The 23,474-nt window shown below is 45.7% G+C and overlaps 1 protein-coding gene across 1 annotated transcript; it reads left to right on the plus strand.

Annotated features, from left to right (window-relative positions):
• The first annotated feature begins 926 nt into the window (after positions 1 to 926).
• On the plus strand, positions 927 to 23,474 carry Mettl22 (methyltransferase 22, Kin17 lysine). The gene is made up of 11 exons (XM_013142146.3): positions 927 to 1,035; positions 3,373 to 3,513; positions 4,952 to 5,335; positions 8,916 to 8,956; positions 9,042 to 9,186; positions 17,180 to 17,251; positions 18,598 to 18,651; positions 19,914 to 19,994; positions 20,203 to 20,305; positions 21,785 to 21,953; positions 23,362 to 23,474. Exons 2-11 carry the CDS (start codon positions 3,393 to 3,395, stop codon positions 23,395 to 23,397), a joined length of 1,206 nt encoding a protein of 401 aa, XP_012997600.1. The 5' UTR covers positions 927 to 1,035; positions 3,373 to 3,392; the 3' UTR covers positions 23,398 to 23,474.

Raw genomic sequence — 23,474 nt, forward strand, 5'->3', positions numbered from 1 at the left:
TTTAATACTTCATTTTATTGATGTTTTATGTTCCTGTTAACTATACATTGCATAGAAGAACAAAACAGCAAGACCAGCAAGATATCAGGTATGTCCTACAAAAAGACTAGGAAAGCAAAACACACGTGCTGTCAGTGTGAGTAATATGTGTGTGGAATGTGCTGTTGTCCTATTTGAAGACCTCCTTAGATGTGATAATTGAAGTAAAGATTTTTGTTGGACAGTGCTATTGTTATTTACATTGTAGTTCACATAGGAATTTATTTCTGTTGTTTTTAGACTTTGTACACCAAGAACCAGTTGATGGTGAAATTTTGATGCTTTTTATAAATGCTCAATAAGTATTAAAAATGCAATACATTATTTTTTATATTCTTTCCTGTTAATTACTCATTAACATAATAAAACTCATGAAATTCAAATCAATAATTCATCAATAGAAATAGTCAAAGGAATTAACGTGGGTTTGACATATTCATGTTGATAGGCTTTTATGACAAAAAAATGTGTTATGCTTCGCCAGCCAGGCACCAGGACTGGGAGTGGAAGTTTCACTCAGCATAAAGGCGCCAGAGACTTCATGTTCAAAGCTCCCTTTAAATTCAAGGTTTCACTTAACTGCTTTAGATGAGTTAAGTGGTCCGCCTGCGGAGACCTCGCCACAGTAAACAGAGGCAGGTGACAGCAGCCACTATGGGGCGGGGCGTTCTATGCACGTCAGGTTGACCTTGGGTTCACTTTATAGTCCAGGCTGGCTTCAAACTTCAACGATCCTCCAGCCTCAGTCTCCGGAGCGCTGGGATTACAGGAGTGAGCCACCACGCCCAACAGCTGTTACTACTTCTGTAAAGGCTGCGGGGCCCCTGGGCCACTTGAAAGCAGCAAAGGTCCCATACGCATGCGCGACCGAAGCAAGTGGGCGTGACCAATGAGCGACGCGAGGGGTGGTGACGCGCCTGCGCAGGTCTGCTGTCATGGCGGTAGTCTGAGTCGACGGCGAGGGTCTGGGGTACACCAGGCTGGGGGTCGCGGCGGGTAAGCTTCTGGGAGAAACGACGGGATGGGGTAAAGTACAGGAAGCCTTCTAGCACCAAACCTGGCTTTGAGATTTGGGCTGCCACAGACCTGAACCCTAAATCCCAATTCCATCGGAACCTCATTTCTCTTTCTGCACGAGAATATCTGGAAAGGATTCTATGTGCTCGGCTGGGTTTTCATTCGGGATTCAGGCAGCCTCCTCCCTGGGGTCGCATTATGCCTTGACTGCCTTTTGAGACAGTAGTGCTTATCCCATAAGGAAGGGTTCAGGGGGGCTGCAAGGCAGGAGCAGCTGTAGCGGGGTTGGGGGGTGTCCCTAAAACCGACTCCAGCCTGCAGTGGCCAGCCAGGCCTTTCCCCTGCATCCAGGGCCCTGGTTCCTCCAGCTTCCTTGTCTTCACACGTGCTGTCCCGTTACCCAGCATCTGGCCAGGAAGCATCATGGAATCGCACAGTTCCTTTTCGCTCATTGAGTGGGTCACCTGGCAGAAAAACAGGAAAGAGTGGAGCTGTTTCAGCCCTCTAGTCCCAGCAAACTGCATTTTGGGACAGCGGAGACGTATAAAGGAGTGAGCCCAATCCCCGCAGTCTTAAAAGAGCCAAGAATACCCGTCAGCTCAATTTTAGGAATGAGCCTGTAGCCAACAGAGGGAGGGGTGTTACCCATCTTATTATTGGTCTGCTTTTTTTTTTTAGCTCTGCTCAGTAAAGAGAGGATCCCAGGCACACACCTAGCCTCAGCATTCCCAGATGGAGATTCAGAGTCACTGTCTCCAAGTAGAGAAACTGACCACTGCCTTGACCCATCTTCCCAGGACACTCCTTAATAATTATACTGCTAAATAAAGAAGGAGGGAGGAAAGGAGGAATGTTATCTGGTCAGTGGGATGGAATGGTGGATTTACTCCTCCTGGATCCAATCCTATTATGCCAGTCTTCAGCTGAATGTTAGTTTCATTCACAATGAAATCCTCCATTGATTTACCAGATTCACTTGGAAAGACAACATGGAGACCCTGGGTCTTGTTTTCACAAAATTCTTTGTGTTAAGACATCTGTTGCTCTTTTGTGGCAATGTAGGAAATCAGTTATGTGTTCTTGAATCATGAGAACATCTGGGTTACAGTGACCTCATTTTCCAGTTAAATGGAGGCCCTGAAGCCCATGACATAGTGAGTGCATATACCTGACCAGAGTGAGAATATACCTGAAGAAACAGGACCAGAGAGGTGAAATGATTTTTCCCAGGGTCACATAAGCAAGCAGTAGGGACCAGGGTTTATATCTGACTTGCCTAACTTCAAAGCCACCCAACTGCTGTTGTTTGGTGCCTTTTGATGAAGTGGGACATTTCATTGTTGGGAAATCCTTCCTACTTTTGACCAGTTTGCCTAGGCATGGTTTTCCAAATTCTAGTTATTGACTGGTCACCTTCATAATTTTTCTATGCCTATATATCATCTGCCCAGAGAGTCCCTTAATTGCTTTTCCTTTAAATCCACTCACTTTTCTAATAGGAAGACTAAAACAACAAATGATATGTGGGAGGTAATGTCAGCTTCTAGAGTAAAAAAAAATGCCTACAGGGCCATAACGACTAAATGCGAAGCATAAATCATGATTGTATTCTGGCTTGAGAAAAATAGCAGTGAAAGACATTTGGGAGACATGGAGATTTATTGTGAGCTAAATATTAGGTGATATTAAGGAACCCTTGCCTTAGGTCTGAGAGTGGTCTTACAGTTATACAGGAAAATGTTCTTGGGAAACAGACATTAAAGAAGAATTTGGGGGTCATGTCATGATGTCTGCTGTGGACTTTTAGGGAGTTCACAAAGAAAAACTCCAGACAGATACGTAGGTAGATTGATGCAGGAAGTTCAAAGAGGAAAACGCCCGATAGATAGATAGACAGATGATAGGGTGAAAGCATGTAGCAAAATGATGTTCATTGAATCTAAGCAGTTGACATATGATTTCTTTTTGTTATGCTTTTTCCCTTACATATTTGAAATTTTAGTAATAAAATTGAAGGAGGAAAAAAAGAAAGGAAACTTCATCACTATTTATAAATGGAAACTCAAATCAGTTACTATAAATACAAGGTTACCATGAAAATTAAGACTGTGCAAACAAAGTGTCAGTTAATACTGGCTGCATTGTTTTCCCTTGCCAAGGCCCTGAGACTCACTCCTTAGAAAACGCTAGAATGGAACTGGCAAGGATAGCACTTCCTCCTTGGAGATAATGAAGAGTGGTCAGCCCCCTGGTAGGGTGTGCTACACTGCTCCCCTTGGAGACCTGCCACCCTCAGGGCCTGTCCTTCCCTCTCAGGTGCTCCTGGTGCACGAGTAATGTGGGACCCTGCCATGGATGAGGTCACCTTCAGAAGCGACACGGTGCTGTCAGATGTCCACCTCTACACCCCAAACCAGAGACACCTTATGGTGCGGCTGAATGGCGTGGGGCAGCCCGGTAAGGTCCTGACCTGGGTACGGTAGCTAAGCATCCTAGAGATCCCATTTTAATTTCTGGGAAAAACATTGGGAAGACTGGATTGCTTACGTGTTATCCTCATGCCACTTAAGTGCTCTTCCTTCACTGAGCGCAATCTGGCGTTTCCTGAGTACCTGCTATGTGCCTGGGGCTGATGCTAGGAATGCAGGAATTAATGAATCCAGCTCCATCTTCAGTGAACTCAGGGTCCCGTTGAGAAAGTGAGCTCTATCTCATGTCAAGTCAGGGCTGCTGAGGGACCATGGTGCATACCTATAATCCCCGCTACTTGGGAGGCTGAAGAAGGAGGATTATGAGTTCGAGGTAAGCCTGGGCAACTTAGTGAGACCTTCTCTTTTAGGAAGGAAAAAAATAAAGTGAGGTTGAAGGGAGCTGATGGAAGAGAGGATTGGAAACACAGGTAAGGAGTGCTAACTCCGAACCAGGTGCTGTCTGTTTACCACGTCACCATATCCTTAGATAACCCAGGGGTGGACACTTTGATTCTTGTGATACAGCTCAGAGCAGAAAAATGACTTGTGCAGCGTCAAACAGGCAGCAGGTCTCAAGTGCAGGGCTGCCAGCTCTGAAGTCCTTGCTCCCCCTGCCTCCAGCCTGCTCTCCTAGCATATGGGGTTTTTTGGGGGGAGGGGGGAGGGGTTGTTTTTTTGGTTTGGTTGTTTTTATTGTACTCGGGATTGAACCAGGGTCCTGAGCTATATCGCCAGCTCCTTTTCTACTTCTTGATTTTGAGATAGGGTCTCACCAAGTTTCCTAGGCTGGGCTCACACTTGTGATCTTCCTGCCTCAGTCTTGCAGAGTGCTGGGGTTATAGGCATGTATCACCGCACCTGACTCCTGGGTACATGCATTCTCACTGAAACCTGTCCAGTGACTTTCTGGCCACCAGACAGTGAGGGACACTATATTCCTTGATCATCATCCAGACCTCAAAAGGCAGAACAGTGTAGTAAGAATGACGGCAGCCAGAGGGTTGAACAGACTATTTGAATCCTGCTTCAGCCGTGGACATAGCTGTGCAGCCTTGGTCAGCTCCCTCCACCTCTCAGCCTCAGTTTCTGTATCTGTGAAAAGGAGTGGCTATGCCATGTCCATGGTGATTCTGAGGATTAAAAGAGTGGACCATGTGCCTGGATGCATGAAGGCGTAGATAGATGGATGCCTGTGTTTTAGTGCCTGTGTCATAGGTACTCACGAACCTGCACTGATTGTTGGTTTTGACAGCTTGAGTGGCCCCAACAGCCAGTGGTTCCTATAATTAAATGGGTCTTTTCTGCTGAAGTTAGGGTATCTCCACTTGGCTTTTAAAATTCTCTTCAGTTGGAAATCAGATTATTCAAAGGACAGGATGTAGAGGAAAGACACTGGAGTTATTCTGTCTTATCTTACCTTTCAGTTTTCCTGTCCCAGTTCAAGCTTCTATGGAGCCAAGACTCTTGGATGGACGCAGGAGCTGAGGGTGGCGATCACAGACATGTGCATACACAAGAGACCCCTCCTCCTGGGCCAAGGGGCCCAGGTTCCCCTCCTGGAAGTGATTACAGTCCTGAGAGTTTCTCCCTCCAGGCCAGGGCTGACAACACTGGCCAGGAAGGAGCAGGTGCTCAGCTGGACAAGGATGGGGATTTGGACGTGGTGAGAAGACCACGGGCTACCTCTGATACTGACCCTGAAGAGCCACCTCGAGACAAGGTACATCCCATGATCCTAACGCAGGAAGAAGAGGATGTCCTAGAAGACAAAGCACCAGACAGCTGTCTCCAGAGTATCATCAAAATAGGTAAAAGAAGGCCTGGCTCGCCTGCCCTCGAGGCTGCCCAGATATCAGCATGAGAATGCTCTGCATGTCAGCTCTGTGGTCAGGACTGTGCCAGGACATCATATGCATAAGTATCAGAACCTGCCCTGGTGAAAGTAGGAGCAGGTGGTGCCACTGCCAGCAGAGAGTACTTGCCAAAACATATAGGTCACTCTTGCTCAAGACTTCCCTGGCTCCCCATTGCCCTCAGGTCCAAATGACTCAGCTTGCAAGGCTGTGCATGGCATGGCCTCTACTTCCTGCTCCAGCTTCAACTCACAGCACCATCAGCCCTCACACCTCCCATGTGCCTCCTGGCCTCTGGGCCTCTGCTGTGCTTGCCTCTTTCCCAGGATGTCTGCCACTGGCCTTTGCTTTCTTAGTACATTTCCAACCATTGTACAGGTCCCAGCTTAACTGTGCCCTCTTCCAGGAAGGCTCTGCTATTGCTTCCATATCCTTGTGCTCTAACTAAGTGCGCTGGGAATGTGGCTCATAGTAGTATATGTGGAAGACTTGGCCTGGCTGGGTGAGCAACAGGAAACAAAGAATCCAGGGCTCGTGTGGGCAGTGAAGGGAAAGGGGAGGAGATGAGGCACTGTGACAGACACTCAGGCTGAGTGCAAGACACTGCTCCCTAGATGCAGAGACAAAACAGAGCCCTGGCAGTTGAGGGACGTGGCACACTGGGAACTCCAGAAGTGGTAAGAAGTGAGGGTGGACCAGGGAAAGGCCAGCACTGGCTAAGCACCTGTTGGATGCTACCAATATGGTCTCCCTGGGACTCCACAGACTTCCAAGAGGCACCTAGGTGAGGAGATTAATCCTGCCATCCCAGCACTCATGGGGAGAGCTCTGATCTGAATCTCTTCCTCAAAATCCAGGGTCACTGGTGAGGCCTGGGAGCCTGTGGAAAGGCCCAGCCATGGCCAGGTTCAGAGGTGCAGGGCAATAGTTACATTCACAAATGGACAGACAAACCAGCCACTCTGACATCTGGCCACTCATCAGTTACTGAGCTCTGCTCACTACCAGGCAGTCTCTGTTTAGACTGTTCAGGTGAGGGTGCAGTCCACACTGCTCTGCTGTTCCATGTTTTCCATGGTTTTTTTCTGGTCCTTATGGCCTCTGTAGGAGGGATGAATATTCCCTCTTCATAGAGGAGAGGACCAAGGCCCCAAGATGTTGAGAAATTTGCCCAAGGTCACCCAGATAGTTAGCTACAGATCTGGGACTCACACCAAGCCCATCTGATACCACAGGCCCTAGTCTGGCCCTGTGGCAAGTGATCAGAGCATTTGAAAGTGGCCTGTGAAAGATGAAAAGCTGTTTCTGAAGGAACTAACAACTGCTCTTTCACTCTGGGGCCAGCACAGTCAGTTAGGAATGCACTTCACATTCTTCATCCTGCAGGCTATGAACAGAGACCTATGGGAAGGGGCCAATGTGTGGCAGCTGCCCCACTGGCCCTTTGCTGCAAGCACCATGTCTCATACCCATAAGTTCACCTCTTTCTCGATTCCCTGTTGATCCTGGCCATGTCTGGGAAGAGCACTAGGTAGCTAAGTTCCTGCCCCTAAGTGATGACCTCTAATAATTTTGTCTAGCACTGTCACCACAAAACTTGATGCTGGGCTCTGAGCTTGAATGTCCAGCGGGGCTAGATTTGGGCATCATCTCCACACCTCACAAGCCAAGCAACACTGAACACGATACTGCTCACACAGAGACTTAGATTTTGCACCTCAAAAATGGGATCAGATATCTAACTCTCCTAGAGTTTGATGATAATTTAATAATGCCCTGTAAGTCAGGGGTTTTTTTGTCACACTCCCAAATGAGTTGCTTTTAAAATCCTCATTTGCTTCAAGTTGGCTTCAGAAAAACATCCTGACATATTTTGATCTAGTTCGTTTTTATTCTTCATGGTCATGATCTCAGGCTAGTCATTTCTCCTCTATGTGCTCCAGGTGGCCACCAGCTCTACAGGAATTTGAGCCTTTGACTTGATCAGCCATTTCCCAATCAATGTCTGCTGAGCACATCTCCCTGCAAAGTGTGGCCTGTCTGAGCCCTGTTACAACCCAAGGGTGAGGAGATGGTGTCTTCTCTCCATTTGGTGCAAAAGGAAATCGCAGCTCAGACTCTAGGACATTAAGCAGGTGACAGCACCCACCAAGAGGGTGACAAGACTTGGTTCTTCCTTGAAACCTGACCTCAGAGTCCTTGTGCTCTCCCAAGGAGAGCTACCCACCCCGAGTATGTGCTCAGTTTTCCTGGCTCTCTGTGAAACACATGGTTGAGCCTAGGCCTCCCCATCTGCATCTGTAAATAGGGATAGCCCAGATCAAGGAAAAAGGGCCTCGAGTGTGACTTGCAGGCTTTCTTGGGGTGCCTACCCTGTCCTGTTCAGTGAAAGGATACAGCAGTTGGTGGTGGATGTGTTTTTGCTCCAGCTTCAAATCAGGTGGCTACGTGTTATGCTGTCATACTGTCCTCGCATCCTTCTGAAAGGAGTGTTGTTTACCCGAAGTGACTTCCAAACTGTTATCACCCAACAGGATGCTTGTGCACGGGAAGAGCTTGGGTCACTTTACTGGGGCCATTCTTTCTAAGTCTGCATGAAAGGCAGGAATCCTTGTTTCACCCTTGTCTTAAGCCCTCAGGAATAGTGGCCTGGGTCCTCCAGAGGACCCTCCAGAGAGCCCTCAGCATAGTGGCTTGGGGACAGGGTGGTTGGCTTATATCCTGGACTGCTGTTGGCAGTGGCACACATTCTTAGTCTCTGGCCTGTCAGCATCGTGAGATGCCCACACTGAGAGCTTGTGGGAACCAGAAAGGACTAGGAAAGTGCAGGCATCCTGACAGCCAGGACCAGCATCAACACTCTACCCTTGCCCCTCTTTCCCCTGCCCTCCTTGTTTCTCTGTTTTTGTAAACCTGTGGTTTGATTTGAGCAAGAGCCTGCTGTGCTGTGCTTTAACCTCATTTCCATTAACACTCTTACTTCACACATTGGAGCATGTTCCAGTTTCATAGCAGAAATGTCTTACGTTACCCTTTTTCTCCTTGACCTTGTCTTTCTGTTTCCTTTCCCCCAGTACACCAGAATTTTATCCTAATATACTTTGCAGTTGGGAATACTTACTCATCAACTTTTTTAAAAAGAATATAAATTCGAACTTATTTCATTCACTTGTAACACAATTCCTATATAAGAAAATACTTGGGAATGAGTTATTATTATTAGCATGTGAGTACACTGGAATTGTAAAATTGCAATTACTGGACATAAAGTGCTGTGTGATACATGTGTGTAATGAGGCTGGTCCAGACCCGTCATGAGTGCAGTCTGGGCCGCAGGGTACAGTCACCCAGGGATCTGGAGGAGAATGACCCTTCATCCCTGTGCTCTAGGTGATGTTCAAACACCACTCCCACCTCATAGCTCCTCAGCTGTCCAGGGCATCCCACTCTACTGTCCGCCCTGCCACACAAGTGCTTTTCTGTCTGTCCTCATTTTTACCGTGGGCATTTCTCTTTTGGTTTCCATCCTGTCTAGAGCACACCATGGCCACCCCCTTGGAGGATGTTGGCAAGCAGGTGGGTATGTCCTGTCTGCTGCCCTTGGCCCCAGAGGGTCTCTCCAGAGCCTCCTGTCACCTCTTCTCTATCCTCTCCCCTCCAGGTGTGGCAGGGTGCCCTGCTCCTGGCAGACTACATCCTGTTCCGGCGGGACCTCTTCCAGGGACGCACTGTGCTAGAGCTCGGCGCTGGCATGGGGCTTGCCAGCATCGTGGCAGCCACCATGGCGCGGACCGTTTATTGTACAGGTAATGAGGTGATGGCCCAGGCGGAGGGGCAGGATCTTCACAGAGTGTACGACTGTAAAACGTGGGGTGAGGGCACCAAGCGTTGGATGTGGCTGCTGTTGATTTGCCATCCTGCTCCCCTAGTTCCTTCCATGCTGTGTTCTTTCTTGATGATGTCACAGTGACCCATAAAGCCTCGTCAGTGGCCACATCCTGTCCTCATGTCCCAAGAAAATGCACCCATCCCAGGAAATCATAGAGGATGTTCCCATAAGGCCTCAAGATTAGGCTTATCATTTCCTCCTGGTTATGGAAGTTTTGCCTATTCTTTGAGAAGTTTATAAAACAGCAAATAAAAATTTGTTGTAATTTTGCAACCCTCAGATTTATTCATCATTATCCCATTTGTTCAGCACCTACTGTGTGCCCAGGATACCTCTAGGTGCAAAGGATCCAGCAGTGAATGCAAGAACTGAGCCCTTAGTCCCTGGGTACTGCATTTTAGACTGCATTTGATTGTTCATGTAGATGCTATAAACTTTTTCCTATGTGTGTACATCGTCCCAAAGAATAGCTGAAATAAGCTACACCTGGTACAAAATGTTGCAAGACTTTTTTCCAAGAGCGTTTTCCCATGTTGTTAAAAATTATTTTGTCTATGGCTTAACAAATTTAGGGTTCTTTTTTTAAATTTTACTTTAAATTTTATTTAAAGAGAAAAAAAGCAAAACAGAAACAAGGGTAGAAATAATACAGAATTTCAAAAAAATAAACAGTATAATCACTAGTTGATAGATTAATTACATGTTGTCATCTTAGAAATAGTTGTTCAACTTACAGAATTAAGGCATACAAAGTGGACATTCAAACAGTGAAACTGCGAACAGTTCTGTTCAACAGTCTAACAAAAACTTAGTAATACAGTTATCTATCTTACACAATTATACATGCAATTATATCCTTTAGAACACTTTCTTTTCCTCTTTTTTTAACAATAGCAATTACACATTTTGGGTTTTATTACTCCTACAGTTCCTATTACTTTTTACACTAGAGATACAATGTGATATTTATAAATATGATTCTTATGTCACTAATGAGGACATGTCACTAATGAGGACAGTCTCAAGTTGCCTCCATTTACCTATGAAGGCCTCATGATCATCCTTTTTATAGCTAAGTAATATTCCATTATATAAAAATACCACATCTTTTTCATCCACTCTGTGGTTGATGGGCATTTTGGTTGTTTCCAAGATTTAGCTATTACAAATTGTGCTGCTATGAACATGAGTGCACATATATCGCTGTGATATGACCTTTTCAGTTTTTCTAGGAAAATACCCAGGAGGGGAATAGCTAGATCGAATGGAACTTCCAATCCTAGTCTTCTGAGAATTCTCTATACTGATTTCCATAGTGGCTGCACCAGTCTACACTCCCACCAAGAGTGGAACAGTGTTCCTTTTTTCCCACAGCCTTGCCATTATCAGTTGATTTCTTAATGGCAGCCATTCTTTCCCGAGTGAGATGAAATCTCAGTGCTAATTTTAATTTGCATTTCTCAAATGACAATTGATGGTGAATATTTCTTCATGTATTTATTTGCCATTTGTGTATCTTCATCTGGGAATTGTGTGTTCATCTCAGGTGCCCATTTTTGGAGAGGGTCTTTGAATTTGGGACACTTGATGCTTTTCAATTCTTTAGATGTTCTGGATATAAGTCCTTTATCTGAGGGGTTGCTGACTAAAATTCTTTCCCATTTCTTTTCACTCTGTTGGTGATTTCTTTTGAAGTGCAGAAAATTTTCAGTAATACCAGATCCCAGTTGAAGTGTTTCCTGTGCAGTTTGTGTTTTGTCCATGAATTCTCTGCCTACCCCTGTGTCTCTACGATTTCCACTCACCTTGTCTTCCAGTAGATTTAGTGTTTCTGTTTTAATATTTAGATCTTTGATCCATTTAGATTTTAGTTTTATGTATGGTGATAGGCATGGGTCTAGTTTCAGTCTTCAGCATGTGGAGAGCCAATTTTTCCAACATTATTTATTAAAGAGGCTATCCTTCTTCCAGTGAACATGTTTAGCTCCTTTGTCAAATATCAGGTGGCTGAGTGTCTTTGTAGTTGTGTTTGCATCTTGTAATCTGTTCCATTGATCCTCAGGTCTATATCTTTGCCAGTACCATGCTGATTTTATCACTGTGGTTTTATAGTATAGTTTCAAGTCAGGAATTGAGATTCCTCTTGCCTTGCCATTGTCACCCAGAGTTGCCTTTGTTATTCTAGGTTTCTTCTGTTTCCAAATGAATTTTAGGAGTGTTTTCTCTAGATCTGTGAGGTATGTTAATGGTATTTTGATTAGGATTGCATTAAATCTGTGTAACAGTTTTGGGAGTATGGCTATTTTCACAACGTTGGTTCTTCCAGCCAAGAGCAAGGAATATCCTTCCATTTTCTAATATCCTCTTCAATCTCCTTTTTTAGTGTAGCATAATTTTCAACATATAAGCCTTTTTGATTCCTAAGTATTTCATTTTTTTAAGATGCTATTATGAAAGGGAATATTTCCATAATTTCTCTCTCGGTGAGTTTTTTGTTTGTGTACAGGGATGCTATTGATTTTTGAGCACTGACTTTTATCCAGCTACACTGCTGAATTTGTTTATTATCTCTAGTAGTCTTTTAATGGAGTTCTTTGGGTCTTCTACATAGAGTATCAGGTCATATGCAAATAGTGATAGTTTAACTTCTTCCTTTCCTATCTTTATTCCTTTTATTTCTCTCTCTTGTCTGGCTAGTATTTCAGAACTATATCAAATAGGAGTGGTGACAGTGGGCATCCTTGTCTTGTTCCTGATTTTAGAGTGAAAGCTCTCAGTTTTTGTGCATTTAGTATAATGTTGGTTGTTGGTTGGTCATAAATGTCCTTTATGAGATTGAGGTAGACACCATGTATTCTGAGTTTCTGAAGGGTTTTTATCATGAACATGTGTTGGGCTTTATCAAAAGTGTTTTCTGCATCTATTGAGATGTCCATGTGGTTTTTGTTTTTGGCTTTGTTGATGTGGTATATTACATTTATTGATTTGCGTATGTTAAACCATCCCTGCATTCCTAGAATGAATCCCACTTGGTCATGATGTATAATCTTGATGTTTTGCTGCATTCTATTTGCCAGTATTTTATTGAGAATCTTTGCATCAATGTTCATTAGTGAGATTGGCCTATAGTTCTCCTTTTTGGTTGGGTCTTTCTCTGGTTTTGGTATGAGAGGGATACTTGCCTCCAGGAATGATTTAGGGAGGATTGCTTCCTTTTCCATTTCATTGAAAAGAGTTTAAGGAGTATTGACATTAAATCTTCTCTAAATTTCTTGTAGAATTCAACCATAAATCTGTCAGGACCCGGGATTTTCTCTGTTGATAAGTTTTTAATTACATTTTCAATTTCAATAGTTGATACTGGGTTATTCAAAATTGCTGTATCTTCTTGGTTGAGCTTTGGTAGTTCATGTTTCTAGAAATCTGTCCATTTCCTCTGTGTTTTCCACTCTATGTGAGTAGAGATTTTCAAAGTAGGTATTTATGATCTTTTGATTTTCCATTTGATCTGTAGTAATCTCCCTCTTTTCAGTCCTTATTGCATGAATTTAGGTTTTTTCTTTTTCTTGGTAAAGTTAGCTAGAGGTTTTTCAATTTTGTTTATTCTCTTTAAAAAACGGCTTTTTGATTCATTAATTCTTTCTATTGCTCTTTTAGTTTCAATTGCATTGATTTCTGCTGTAATCTTTACAATTTCCTCTTTTCTATGAGCTTTGGGTTTAACTTACTCTTCTTGTTCTAGACCCTTGAGGTGAAGCATTGGGTTGTTTAGTTGTACTCATTCTGTTTTCTTGATATGACAATTTATTGCTATATATTTCCCTCTTAAGACTGCTTTAATTGCATCCCACACATTATAGTATGTTGTTTCTGCATTTTCATTGAATTGTAGGTATTGTTTTATTTCTTGTTTAATTTCACCTGTAGCCCACTGGTTGTTCAGAAGATTGTTATTTAAGTTCCATGTATTTATGCAGGTTTTGCAGTTTCTTTTGCCATTAATTTCCAATTTCAGTGTGATACAATCAGATATTATGCATGGGATAATTCCAATCCCTTTGCATTTACTTAAGAACGTTTTATGGGATAATATATGGTCTATTTTGGAGAATGTCCCATGTGCAGCTGAGAAGAATGTGGAACACTCTGTAAATATCTTCTGTAAATTGCTCACAGGTATAATTCAGTTCTGTTATTTCTTTGCTGACTTTTTGTCTAGTTGATCTATCTTTTTGTGACACTGGGGTATTAAGGTCCCCTGTTATAACTGTGTTCTTGTATATTTGGTTTTTCATGTCCTTTAGTATTTGTCTTATATAGTTGGATGCTCCTGTATTATAATTGTTAGTTCTTCCTCTTGAATTTTTCCATTAACCAGTATGTAGTAATCTTCTTTATCTCTTTTAATGATTTTAAGTTTGAAGTTCACATTGTCTGCAAATAGAATAGTTACCCCTGCTTTTTTTTTAGTTATCTCTTTTAATCAGTTTAAGTTTGAAGTTCACATTGTCTGCAAATAGAATAGTTACCCTTGCTTTTTTCTGAGTTCCAGTTGCATGGAATACTGTTTTCCATCCTTTGACTTTTAATCTATGAGTTTCCTTTTGAGTCAGATGTGTTTCTTGTATACAGCATATTGTGAGATCATGTTTCTTGATCTATTCCATTAACCTATTTCTTTTGATAAGTGAATTGAGGCCATTTACATTTATGGATATAACTGATATATACTGGCTCGACTTTGCCATGTTATGTTCCAGTTGTTTGCTTTCTGCTTCTCCCCATTGTTTAATTGCTTGTCCAACCTGGTGGTTTCTGTCGGTTGTTGTTCTGGGGATTGTGGTCATTTTTATTTCTTATCTAGTATGTCTTTCAATACTCTTTCTAGGGTTGGTTTGGTGGGCATGAATTTCTTCAGTTGTTCTTTGTCATGGAAGTATCTTGATTCTCCATTAAATTGGAATGAAAGTTTTTCTGGGTACATCAGTCTGGGTTGAAAGTTGTTTTCTTTCAGGGCTTGAAACACCTCACTCCAAGCTCGTCTTGACTTGAAGGTTTGTACTGAAAAGTCTGTTGTGATTCTCATGGGCTTTCCTTGATAGGTGAGTTATGTCTTTTCTCTAACAGTTTTTAGTATTGTTTTTATGCTGCACATCTGGGATCTTAATTATATCTGGATGTTAGATTCATGTTGGTTGTGAAAGTTTAGTGTTCTATATGTATCACCTATGTGCATATCGGATTTTTTCCCAATGTTTGGGAAATTTTCTGCTATTACTTCTGTGAATATTCTAGTTATGTCATTTGCATGGACTCCCGCATCTTAACTGATGCCTATTAGTCTTATATTGTTTCTCTTGGCATCATCTTGAAGCTGCTGGATTGTCATTTCATACTGCTTTCTTATTTTTAGAAGTTCTACCCTTTCATGATCATTAATTGTGATCCTGTCCTCAAGGTCCAAAATTCTATCCTCAGCTTTATTTAAACAGTTTTTATGCTGCTTTCAATAATTGCAGCTTTCAATAAAATTTTTTGTTTCTTGAATGTCTCTTTGAGTTTGTTTCATGAATTTTGCTTGTTTTCTATATTGTTCAGTCAAGGTTTCTACCAGTTTCCCATGCTCCTGTACTTTTTTATCTATTTCTTCTCTAGCTGCAACTCCTTTACTAAGGTTGTTATTTCTGTCTTTATACTAGAGATTAGGGTTAGGGTTAGGGTTAGGGTTAACCCTAAGCTCCCCTATGGCCTACTTCTGGAGGGGTCTTCAGTTTTGCTCCTGTTTACCCACAGAAAGTAGCAAACTATTCCTATTTTAGGAGCAAACTCACCTCATTGATGGAAGCCTGTTGAGTTCTTCTGCTTGAATGAGGGGTTACAGAGTCCCTAAATACTGCATGGTTAGTCCATTGTAGTCCAAGGCTCTAGGGGAAGGTATAGGAGCCGAAGATCAACAGCAATATTAGGTCCAGAAGGTGAAGGCGTCCCCGATGGCAGAAGTGGGACTGCGGGGGCACGCATTGAGGGCTGGAATTCCTAGGTCCTGAGGTGGATGGCCAGGACTGTGGGGACATGGGAGAGGCCTGGTTCTGGCCCGGCCCATCCACACCACTGGCTGGAGTTCCCAGGTCCTGTGAGGTGGTCTGCCCAGACGGCAGGGGTTACGGGAGGGACCCAGGTCTAGCCTAGCCCCATGTGCACTGCTGGCTGGAGATTCCAGGTCCCGCAAGGTGGTCTGCTGGGGTGGTGAGATGGTGGGGGTCGCAGGAGGAGCCTGGGTCTAGCACAACCCCATGTGCACCGCTAGCTGGAGTTCTGGGGTTCATGTGTATTTGTGTGTGTGTGTGTGTGTGTGTGTGTGTGTGTGTGTTTGTATGTGTGTGTGTGACTGGGGCTCAGACCCAGGGCTTTACATGCCCCAAGTGCTTTATCAAAGAGCTACATGCCCAGCCCCTGGATCCTTATTTTTAGCCCTTCTATTGCTGAGCATCTTACCCAACCATTGGCATCAATCAGAATCAGAAACACAAGTGAGATCCTGTTAATGGAACTGAAAGTGTGTGCTAGTCTATGAGAGAGCAGTAGTCTGGTCAGATGAGCATTGTAATGATATTTTTAAACTCTGCATGGACTGTGTTTCATTGTTTCTCAGTGACCATTTTAAGCCCAGCACTCAAGTAAAAAAAAATTTTTTGAAACTCTTGAACATATCCAACATCCTCTTTACCTGGTGGTATAGAAGTACCAGGTCCCCCCATCATAAGCTCTTTGTAATATCCGACTACTATATTAGGTTTGCAGTTGCTTGGAACAAAGAGCTGAAACCCACAGCATGAAGAAGGAGAGGTTTAATTTGGCTCATGATTTTTGGATTTCTATCTCTTGTCTTGCATTGGCTCTAAGGCAGAAAGATCATGGCAGAGGAAGCTGCTCATGTCATGGCAGCCAGGAAGCAGAGAGAAGTAAGGAGCTGGGGAAGGAGATGCAGCCTCCAAAGGTTCTCCCCCCAGTGACCCACCTTTTCCAACCAGGCCCCGCTTCGTAAGAGCACGTTCAGCTGAGAATTCCTGCTGATGCGTATCACATTTCCATGGTCCAGTTACCTTCCAAAATCCCCACTGCTGAACACACAAGGCTAGGGGAACATTCTAGCTCTCAGCCATGATGCAAACAGTCTAGTCCAGGGGAGTATGCACTGAGTGGGATGGAAGTGTCTGCACCTGTAATAGACCACCCAGATGTCATTCATGGGACCTTCTGTACCTTCCACATTTATCTTCTAAATAAAGTTAACTTTTAACAAAGCACCCTTTCCTAGTGAAAAGCTCCTGTATTACAAATCAGTACTGTTGAAACAAAAAGAAATCCACCTCATCTGAGTAGCCAGAGATCCTGTTGGTAGCAAACAATGAATCACCTGAAGAGAGGGTACCTTGGTCTGTTTGAAGCTGCTCTGCATTGCAGTTAATCATAGTGGACACCCTTCTCTAGTTACTTCTCTGGAGTCAGAAAAGGAGCCTAAATTTGGAGCCAGAGACCCTTGATTCAAATCACAGCACTGTTCTCACTGGTCATAGGACTTCTTCAGGGACTCAGGCTGTGAAGTGGCAATCCTGATACCGGTTCCCAAGGTGCCTGTGCAATGCACTTTTCATATGTGTACTGCAGAAATGATGGATTCTCTCCTCGGCCTTCTAGAATGCAGCCTGTTCCCCGCCATGAGAATCTCATGGGGAGCGGTCACTGAAAAGAACCTGCAGTGTGTGTGTTTACTTTGGGCAGTGGAACTCCTAAGGAAAGGCATGACTGGTCTCTGCAGTCCTGCCATTGGTAGCAGCTCTCCAGGCAAACCCCCAGAGACAGAAGTGTACTAACGCCAGCACATCCTCCCATGCCCTCTGTCATTCCAGATGTCGGCGCAGACCTCCTGGCCATGTGCCAGCGAAACATTACCCTCAACAGCCACCTGGCTGCCGCTGGAGGTGAGACCCAGCAGCAAGGGAGGTTTCTGTTTGACAGGCAGGAGAAACAACCAAGATGGTGACACTGGCTGGTAGGATTCCACCTGCTTCCCTCTGTACCAGGTGAATGGAGGGAGCAGGTGCTGTCTTGGTTTCACATGGCTTCATGAGAAGTCCGCACTTGGTTCCCCTCCCACCCCAATACCACATCCCCATCAGCTCCCTCTGGCTCGGAAGTTGGCAGTGTCTCCCAGCACCTCCCCACCAGCTCCTCATTTGCGCTGCCCAGACTGTGTTCCATGCAGCATCCAGAGTGGCCTTTCTGAGATGCAAGCCTTCACCCCACTCAGAAAACCTGCCGGGGTAGCTGTGCTCATGGGATATATACAGACTCTTCCTTGACTATTCACACCTCCCTGACCTACCTGCTGCTTGCCTGCCCTGCCTCTTCTCCTGGCAGTGAGCCTGGGATTCATGCCACAGGCTCTGCCTCTCCCTTGTCCTCCCTACCTGCCTGACTGTCCAGTCCCCATCCCCGCACAGCTTGTTGGAATGGGTTTATATGATAGGTGACAGTGGAGACCTCCTGCCTGGACTGCCCTGTGGACCTTCCCCTCCAGGCAGGGAATCGGCCCTGCAGAATTCAAGCCCCTCAGAGCTTTCCTATTACTCTGGGCGTTGGGATTGAGCTCCTTACGCACCTCTTGTCTTCAGGTCCTTACTCTTGCACAGTGTGGTTCCTATTCCACACCCAGCTTTACTAAGCCCCCTCCTGCACCTTTGGCCTTCCCTGGGGTCTCTGCACTTGCTGCTTCTCCACCTGGAGCTGTTCCCTCCCACCATCCTTCCCAGAGTTCCTCCTGAGTCTCCACCAGATGCTAATGGCATTGTATTTTAACATTTGTGCGCATGGCTCACTAACTGATGTCTGCCTTCCCTTCTCTGGCAATACCGTTGAATGTGCAGCATGCAGGAGGCCATTGGTGAAGATGAGAGGTGCAGCCACGTGCTGTGCAAGGCCCCCCAGCCCCTGACCTGATGTAGAGTCCTCCTTCAGGCAGTTGGCACCTCCCTTAAGCATCACCCCAACTGTGCAGTCTTGTGGCATCTGTTAACCTGCTAGGCTGGTCCCTAAAGATAGAAACCAGAACTTAGATGCTTACATTCCCTCAGATGTTTGTATGTCTGATACAGCCACTGACACTTGGTACTCAGCATGCAGGGAAAGACGAAACAAGGGTGAGAGAGGAGGGACAGGTGGGAAGATGGGTGAATGATGAGATGGAGGGGTGGATAGGTAGGCCTAGCAAAATAATTTCCTAATTACATGGAGAGTTTGGGAGTTCTGCTCATTTTTGTTTTTGCAGGTGGTGTAGTGAAGGTCAGGGAGCTGGACTGGCTAAAGGACAACCTCTGCACAGGTGTGTTTTTCTTTGCATCCTCTCTATTTAGCAGCTTCTCCATAATGTGTCCAGGTCTTAGCTGTGTGGCCTGGATTAAGCAACAGAGCCCAGGCTGCCACCACTGTCCCTCCAGCTCCTGGTAGGTTCCCTCCACTGGCCAGTGAGAGTGACAGCTGGCCTTCTTAAAGCACCTGTCCTGTGCCAGCACCTTCTATTCATGTTGCTGTTCATATCTCACAAGGTCACACTACGTGGTAGGCATGATACACTGTGAATTAGGTGTGGATACTGGCACTCACACATTGGTGCCTACAAGAAGCCACATAGCTGACACTTGGCAGAGTCAGGGCGTGACCTCAAGTGTGTCAGCCTCCAGGGCACAGATCATTTCCCAGCAGACAGTGATGCCAGGAAGCTCCTGGGGTAGAAAGGTTTCTTGAGTCTCTTTTGCAACCTTCTGCAAATTGTTTCAAGCTCCCTGGATGCCTGCTCTTCAGAGACAGACTGCCTTCCTTCTCTCTGCCAGAGGCAGGTGAAAAAAACATGATTTGTGTACCTGTTAGCTGCCAAGGACTTCATGTACTTACCTTCCCAGCAGCCCTATGAAGGAAGTAGTATTAGGCTCATTTTTTATTTTATTTTTGGTTCATTTTGTTTTTTGATATTTTTTGAGACAGAGTCTTGCCTAGTTCAGGCTGGCCTTGAACTCAATTGTGTAGCCCAGGCTGGTCTTAAATTTAAAGCAATTCTCCTGCCTTAGCCTCTCAAGTGCTGGAGTAACAGGTATGTGTCCCCATGCCTGGCTTTTTTTTTTTTTTTTTTTTTTTTTTAACATCCTGAGAATGGAACCTAGGGCCTTGTACATGTTAGGCAAGCGCTGTACTGCTGAGCAGCATCCCAAGCCCTCAGGCCCTTTCTATAAGCAAAGAGGGATATAGCAAGTGTTTTGGGTATCACACAGCAAGTGAATTGGGGCAGGAAAGATTTGGGCAGCAGCACAGATCATGTTCTGACACAACTGCCGGCCAGGGCAGTAAGTGAGGCTGGAATCTGCCTGCCCTTCACTGGTGAGCAGGGCTGTCCTTAACTCTGTGACTCTGCCCATAGCCAGAGCTGTGGCTCTGGAGACAGTGTGCTGGACGAAGACCTGCCTTGCAGTGTTCATTGCACCAAACTGCCTCTGACCCTTTCTCCTATCCTGAAACTTCTTTGGGCTAGTCTCTGGGGAGAGCTGGTGGCCAGTGGAGAAAGACTGGGTCACAGCATCGTTTTTCCTGCAGATCCTGAGGTCCCCTTCAGCTGGTCAGAAGAGGACATCTCTGACCTTTATGACCACACCACCGTGCTGTTTGCAGCTGAAGGTAAGGAAGTCCCCATAGCCATGCACCCTCTGTCATTACCGGTGCAGTTTGGTATCACATCACATCCTCTGAGTCCTCTGCTACCTAGAAACATCCTTCCAGAGCAGTCTGCCAAACCACTTCCATCTGTGATGCTGGGATCCTCTCCTGGGTGTCCCACGGGCCCTCTGAGCAGATCACCCTGACACTGGTCAGTTCTGTTCCACAGTGTTTTACGACGACGACCTGACTGACGCCCTGTTTCGCACGCTGTGCCGGCTCGCCCGCAGGCTGAAGAACGCCTGCACGGCCCTGCTGTCAGTGGAGAAGAGGTGAGCTGTCCTGGTGCCACATGCCACCATTCACTGAACATCTGCTGCTGCAGGTCACTCTAATCCCTCACACCTGCCACCTCTTACTCCATGCTGAATGCCATGAGCAGCACAGCCATCCCACGTGCAGATGAAGCTGTGAGACACTGGGGCCTGCCTGGGCCACTGCCTGGTGGCTGATGAGGGACCCAGCTGCTGCTTGGCCATCGCCACTGACTTTAGCACTTGATGAGGCCTTGTTAACTACCTTTAGCATCACCTGCATTTCCTTTTCCTATGAAAAAATATAAGCTTTTCAGTGTTCCTGTGTTTTTAGCAAAACCTACTGAAATGATTAGTAATAAAAATAGGAAGAGAGAATAACCCTAACGGAGGAGCGTTTTCCCATGAGCTAACCCTGCACCTCTGGATGGTATCATATGCTGAATGTCGCTTCGCTTTGGCTCCCCCTCTTCTGTCCTAGATTTTTTGTTCAGAGCCAAACATTCTTGCGTATTCACTGCAGTGTGGTTTGTACCGATAATGCTAAGGACTGTTCAGAGGAACATAGGGGACTCATTTGGATCCTCATTTTACAAACCACAAAGGAGCAAAAATAGGACAGTTAGTAAAAGTTGAACAATACAAATGTGATGTTTAAAAATTACTGTGAAGTTTGTCCTGGGTGAAGAGTATCCTCCAGATACACAGGCGAGTATTTACAGAGGAAATACTGTAGTGTCTGACATTGGTTCTGAGTAGGAGAGACTTGGGAAGAGCAGGGGTGCAGAGGTAGGGAGTCCACAGTGACTGACACTGGGGAGTGAGTTCATGGCAGAGCATTTACTGCCCCTGCTGCCTTTGCATGTGCAAATTTTTTCATAACAAAAGATTTGGGAAGGAAAAGGGAAAGGTGAGGAGCTTGATTTTCGAGTTGAATCGTCTTGCAGATTCTGGTGTTGAAAGGTGTAAATGTCAGAGAGGGGAGACTCAGCTCTGAAGTCTGTCTCTTCTCCCTGCTTCTGTGTCATCTCCACAACCCACCAGTTTCCTAACGATGTGTCCCCGCTCTTCTGTGCTCTTAGCGTGCTCCTCACCTCTACCTCTCCATCATTCATCCCACGTGGAGCTCTGGGACAACACAACTCCACCGAGTCTGTGCCAGTGGAGCAACCTACAGAAGTGCACAGAGGCCTGTACCAATCTGTCCTCATGCCAGTTTGCAGCCTGGCAGAGGCAGGCACTGTCTTTATCTTTCTATGGGTATAATTAGCTTTCTGAGCCTCAGTCTCAAACTATAAACTGGATCTCGCCATTTGCATCTCCCACACTGTTATACAGATTCAAGAAGTATTGGCTCAAATGGTTAGCAAGTATGTGTGGGCACAGTGTTAAAGTCCACAGGAAACAGGATCACTGAGGAACAGGCAGCGAGGTGTGAGGAAACCAGCACTTCCCTGTTATGACAGCAGTTTGTGCGTGTACTGGCTTGGTTCTCAGGTTCAACTTCACACTGAGGCACCTGGACGTCACGTGTGAAGCCTACGATCACTTCCGCTCCTCCCTGCATGCGCTGGAAAAGCTCTCCGACAGCAAGCTGCGTTTTGTGGTAGAGCCAGTGGAGGCCTCCTTCCCGCAGCTGCTCATTTATGAGCGCATCCGGCAGCTGGTAGGTCCTCCTGGGTTGCTCTGACAGGCAGCTGCTGGCCCCAAGTAGAGAAGGTGATGGACAGGCACCCCACACTCAGGCCACACCCTCAGTCCTATAGGCAGCAGAGACCACAGACCTGGCACCATCTTTGGTAAAGCTGGTAGGGGCATCTGTACCCAGTGTCAGTAGTTGCCACATCCAGAGGCACACCCTAAATACCGACTATTTATACTTTCCCTGCAGGTAGTTCAGACATCAGAGGAAGCAGGAAAGCATCAGGTTTCTTAGGGAATGGGAAGCCAGAAGAGGGGAACTGCACTGGACTGCAGGACCTATGAGGGCTCCTATGTGGTGCCTGGTGGTCACTTGTACTGTGGGGACAGACCAGAAGGCTTGTGTCATCACCTTCACCCTTGTGACCCTGCCACACTGGGACCCTACACATCAGGCCTCTGAGCATCATCCTGGAATGATAGCTGACACATACCAGGATCGCACGAAGCAGAGCGCCTTTTGCCCGCTATCTTAATGCTCACGGCCACACCTGAGACAAGATGCATCATCCAGCCAGGAAGTGGCAGCGTACAGATTTAATTCCACAGCCACATCACTTCCTATTCCAGCTTTTAAACCCTGCACTTAGGAAATATTTGAGAAGTCAGAATTACCCTCAAAATGACACAAGCTGGATTCATAGGAGTCCAAGGAGGCAGAGTTAACTTCTTTTGTTCTTGTTGTCCTCTTCAGCCTCTTCCTCTGGCTCCACGGAGGCTCAGGTCCCATTCTGAGTGGGAGAGGGGAGGATGCAGGAGTACAGGTCTGGCTCTCATGCCTCTGTGCTACTTCCCTAGCAGATCCAGACCTGAATTCGTGTAGCTTCTGTGTGGTGTTGGGGAAGGACCTTCATTGGTCACCCCAACACTTGTGGGCCACACCTCTGCCTGTGGTTGCATCAGGCAGCTTTACACACACATTAACAGACTGAGCTAGGAAGAACCCAAGGCTACTGCTAAGAACCTGGTGTGTGTTTGTGTGTTCTCCACCTGCCAGCATTCAGAGCGGCTTCATAGACCAAGAAGCTCGGCCCCTTAGGAAATTCAGGAGCCACAGAGCTTGGTAAAGACCAACCGCCCCCTAAAAAAAGTGGAGAGACAGTGGTGACGAGCTCATTCCCTTGATGCCTTTTAATTGTGTGATGTCCAGATGCCGCCTTCAGATAAGGCTAGACTTTTTCCACCCAGCCTGTCTATCAGTGTAAAACAGAGCAGTCCAGAGCCTCAAGAGATGAAGGGAACTCACCACTCTTACACTGTCTCCATGTTGCCCTGTCTGCCTGTCCCGAGTCCTCTCTCTGGCCAGTTGCTGCCTGCCGTAGAGCTGTGCGGTTCTCTGCATGTCTCAAGAGCCTGTTCTTCCTCTGTTGCAGGAACTCTGGAAGATCATTGCAGAACCAACAGCATGACCCATCTCCTTCATGACACAGGCTCTTGACTGTTCTCATAATATAGTTCTAATAATAAAGTTCAGCAAAGTCTTGCA

This window comes from Cavia porcellus, unplaced genomic scaffold, assembly GCF_034190915.1.
Source record: "Cavia porcellus strain 051 isolate PalLab524CR breed Dunkin Hartley unplaced genomic scaffold, mCavPor4.1 scaffold_16, whole genome shotgun sequence".
Lineage (NCBI taxonomy): Eukaryota > Metazoa > Chordata > Mammalia > Rodentia > Caviidae > Cavia > Cavia porcellus.

Excerpts from the sequence above, each read along its gene's own strand:
- Mettl22 (XM_013142146.3), top strand. The coding sequence starts at position 3,393 with ATGTGGGACCCTGCCATGGATGAGGTCACCTTCAGAAGCGACACGGTG. Across the intron at positions 3,514-4,951 it reads GAATGGCGTGGGGCAGCCCG|TTTTCCTGTCCCAGTTCAAG; the intron begins GTAAGGTCCTGA and ends CTTACCTTTCAG. Across the intron at positions 8,957-9,041 it reads TGGAGGATGTTGGCAAGCAG|GTGTGGCAGGGTGCCCTGCT; the intron begins GTGGGTATGTCC and ends TCTCCCCTCCAG.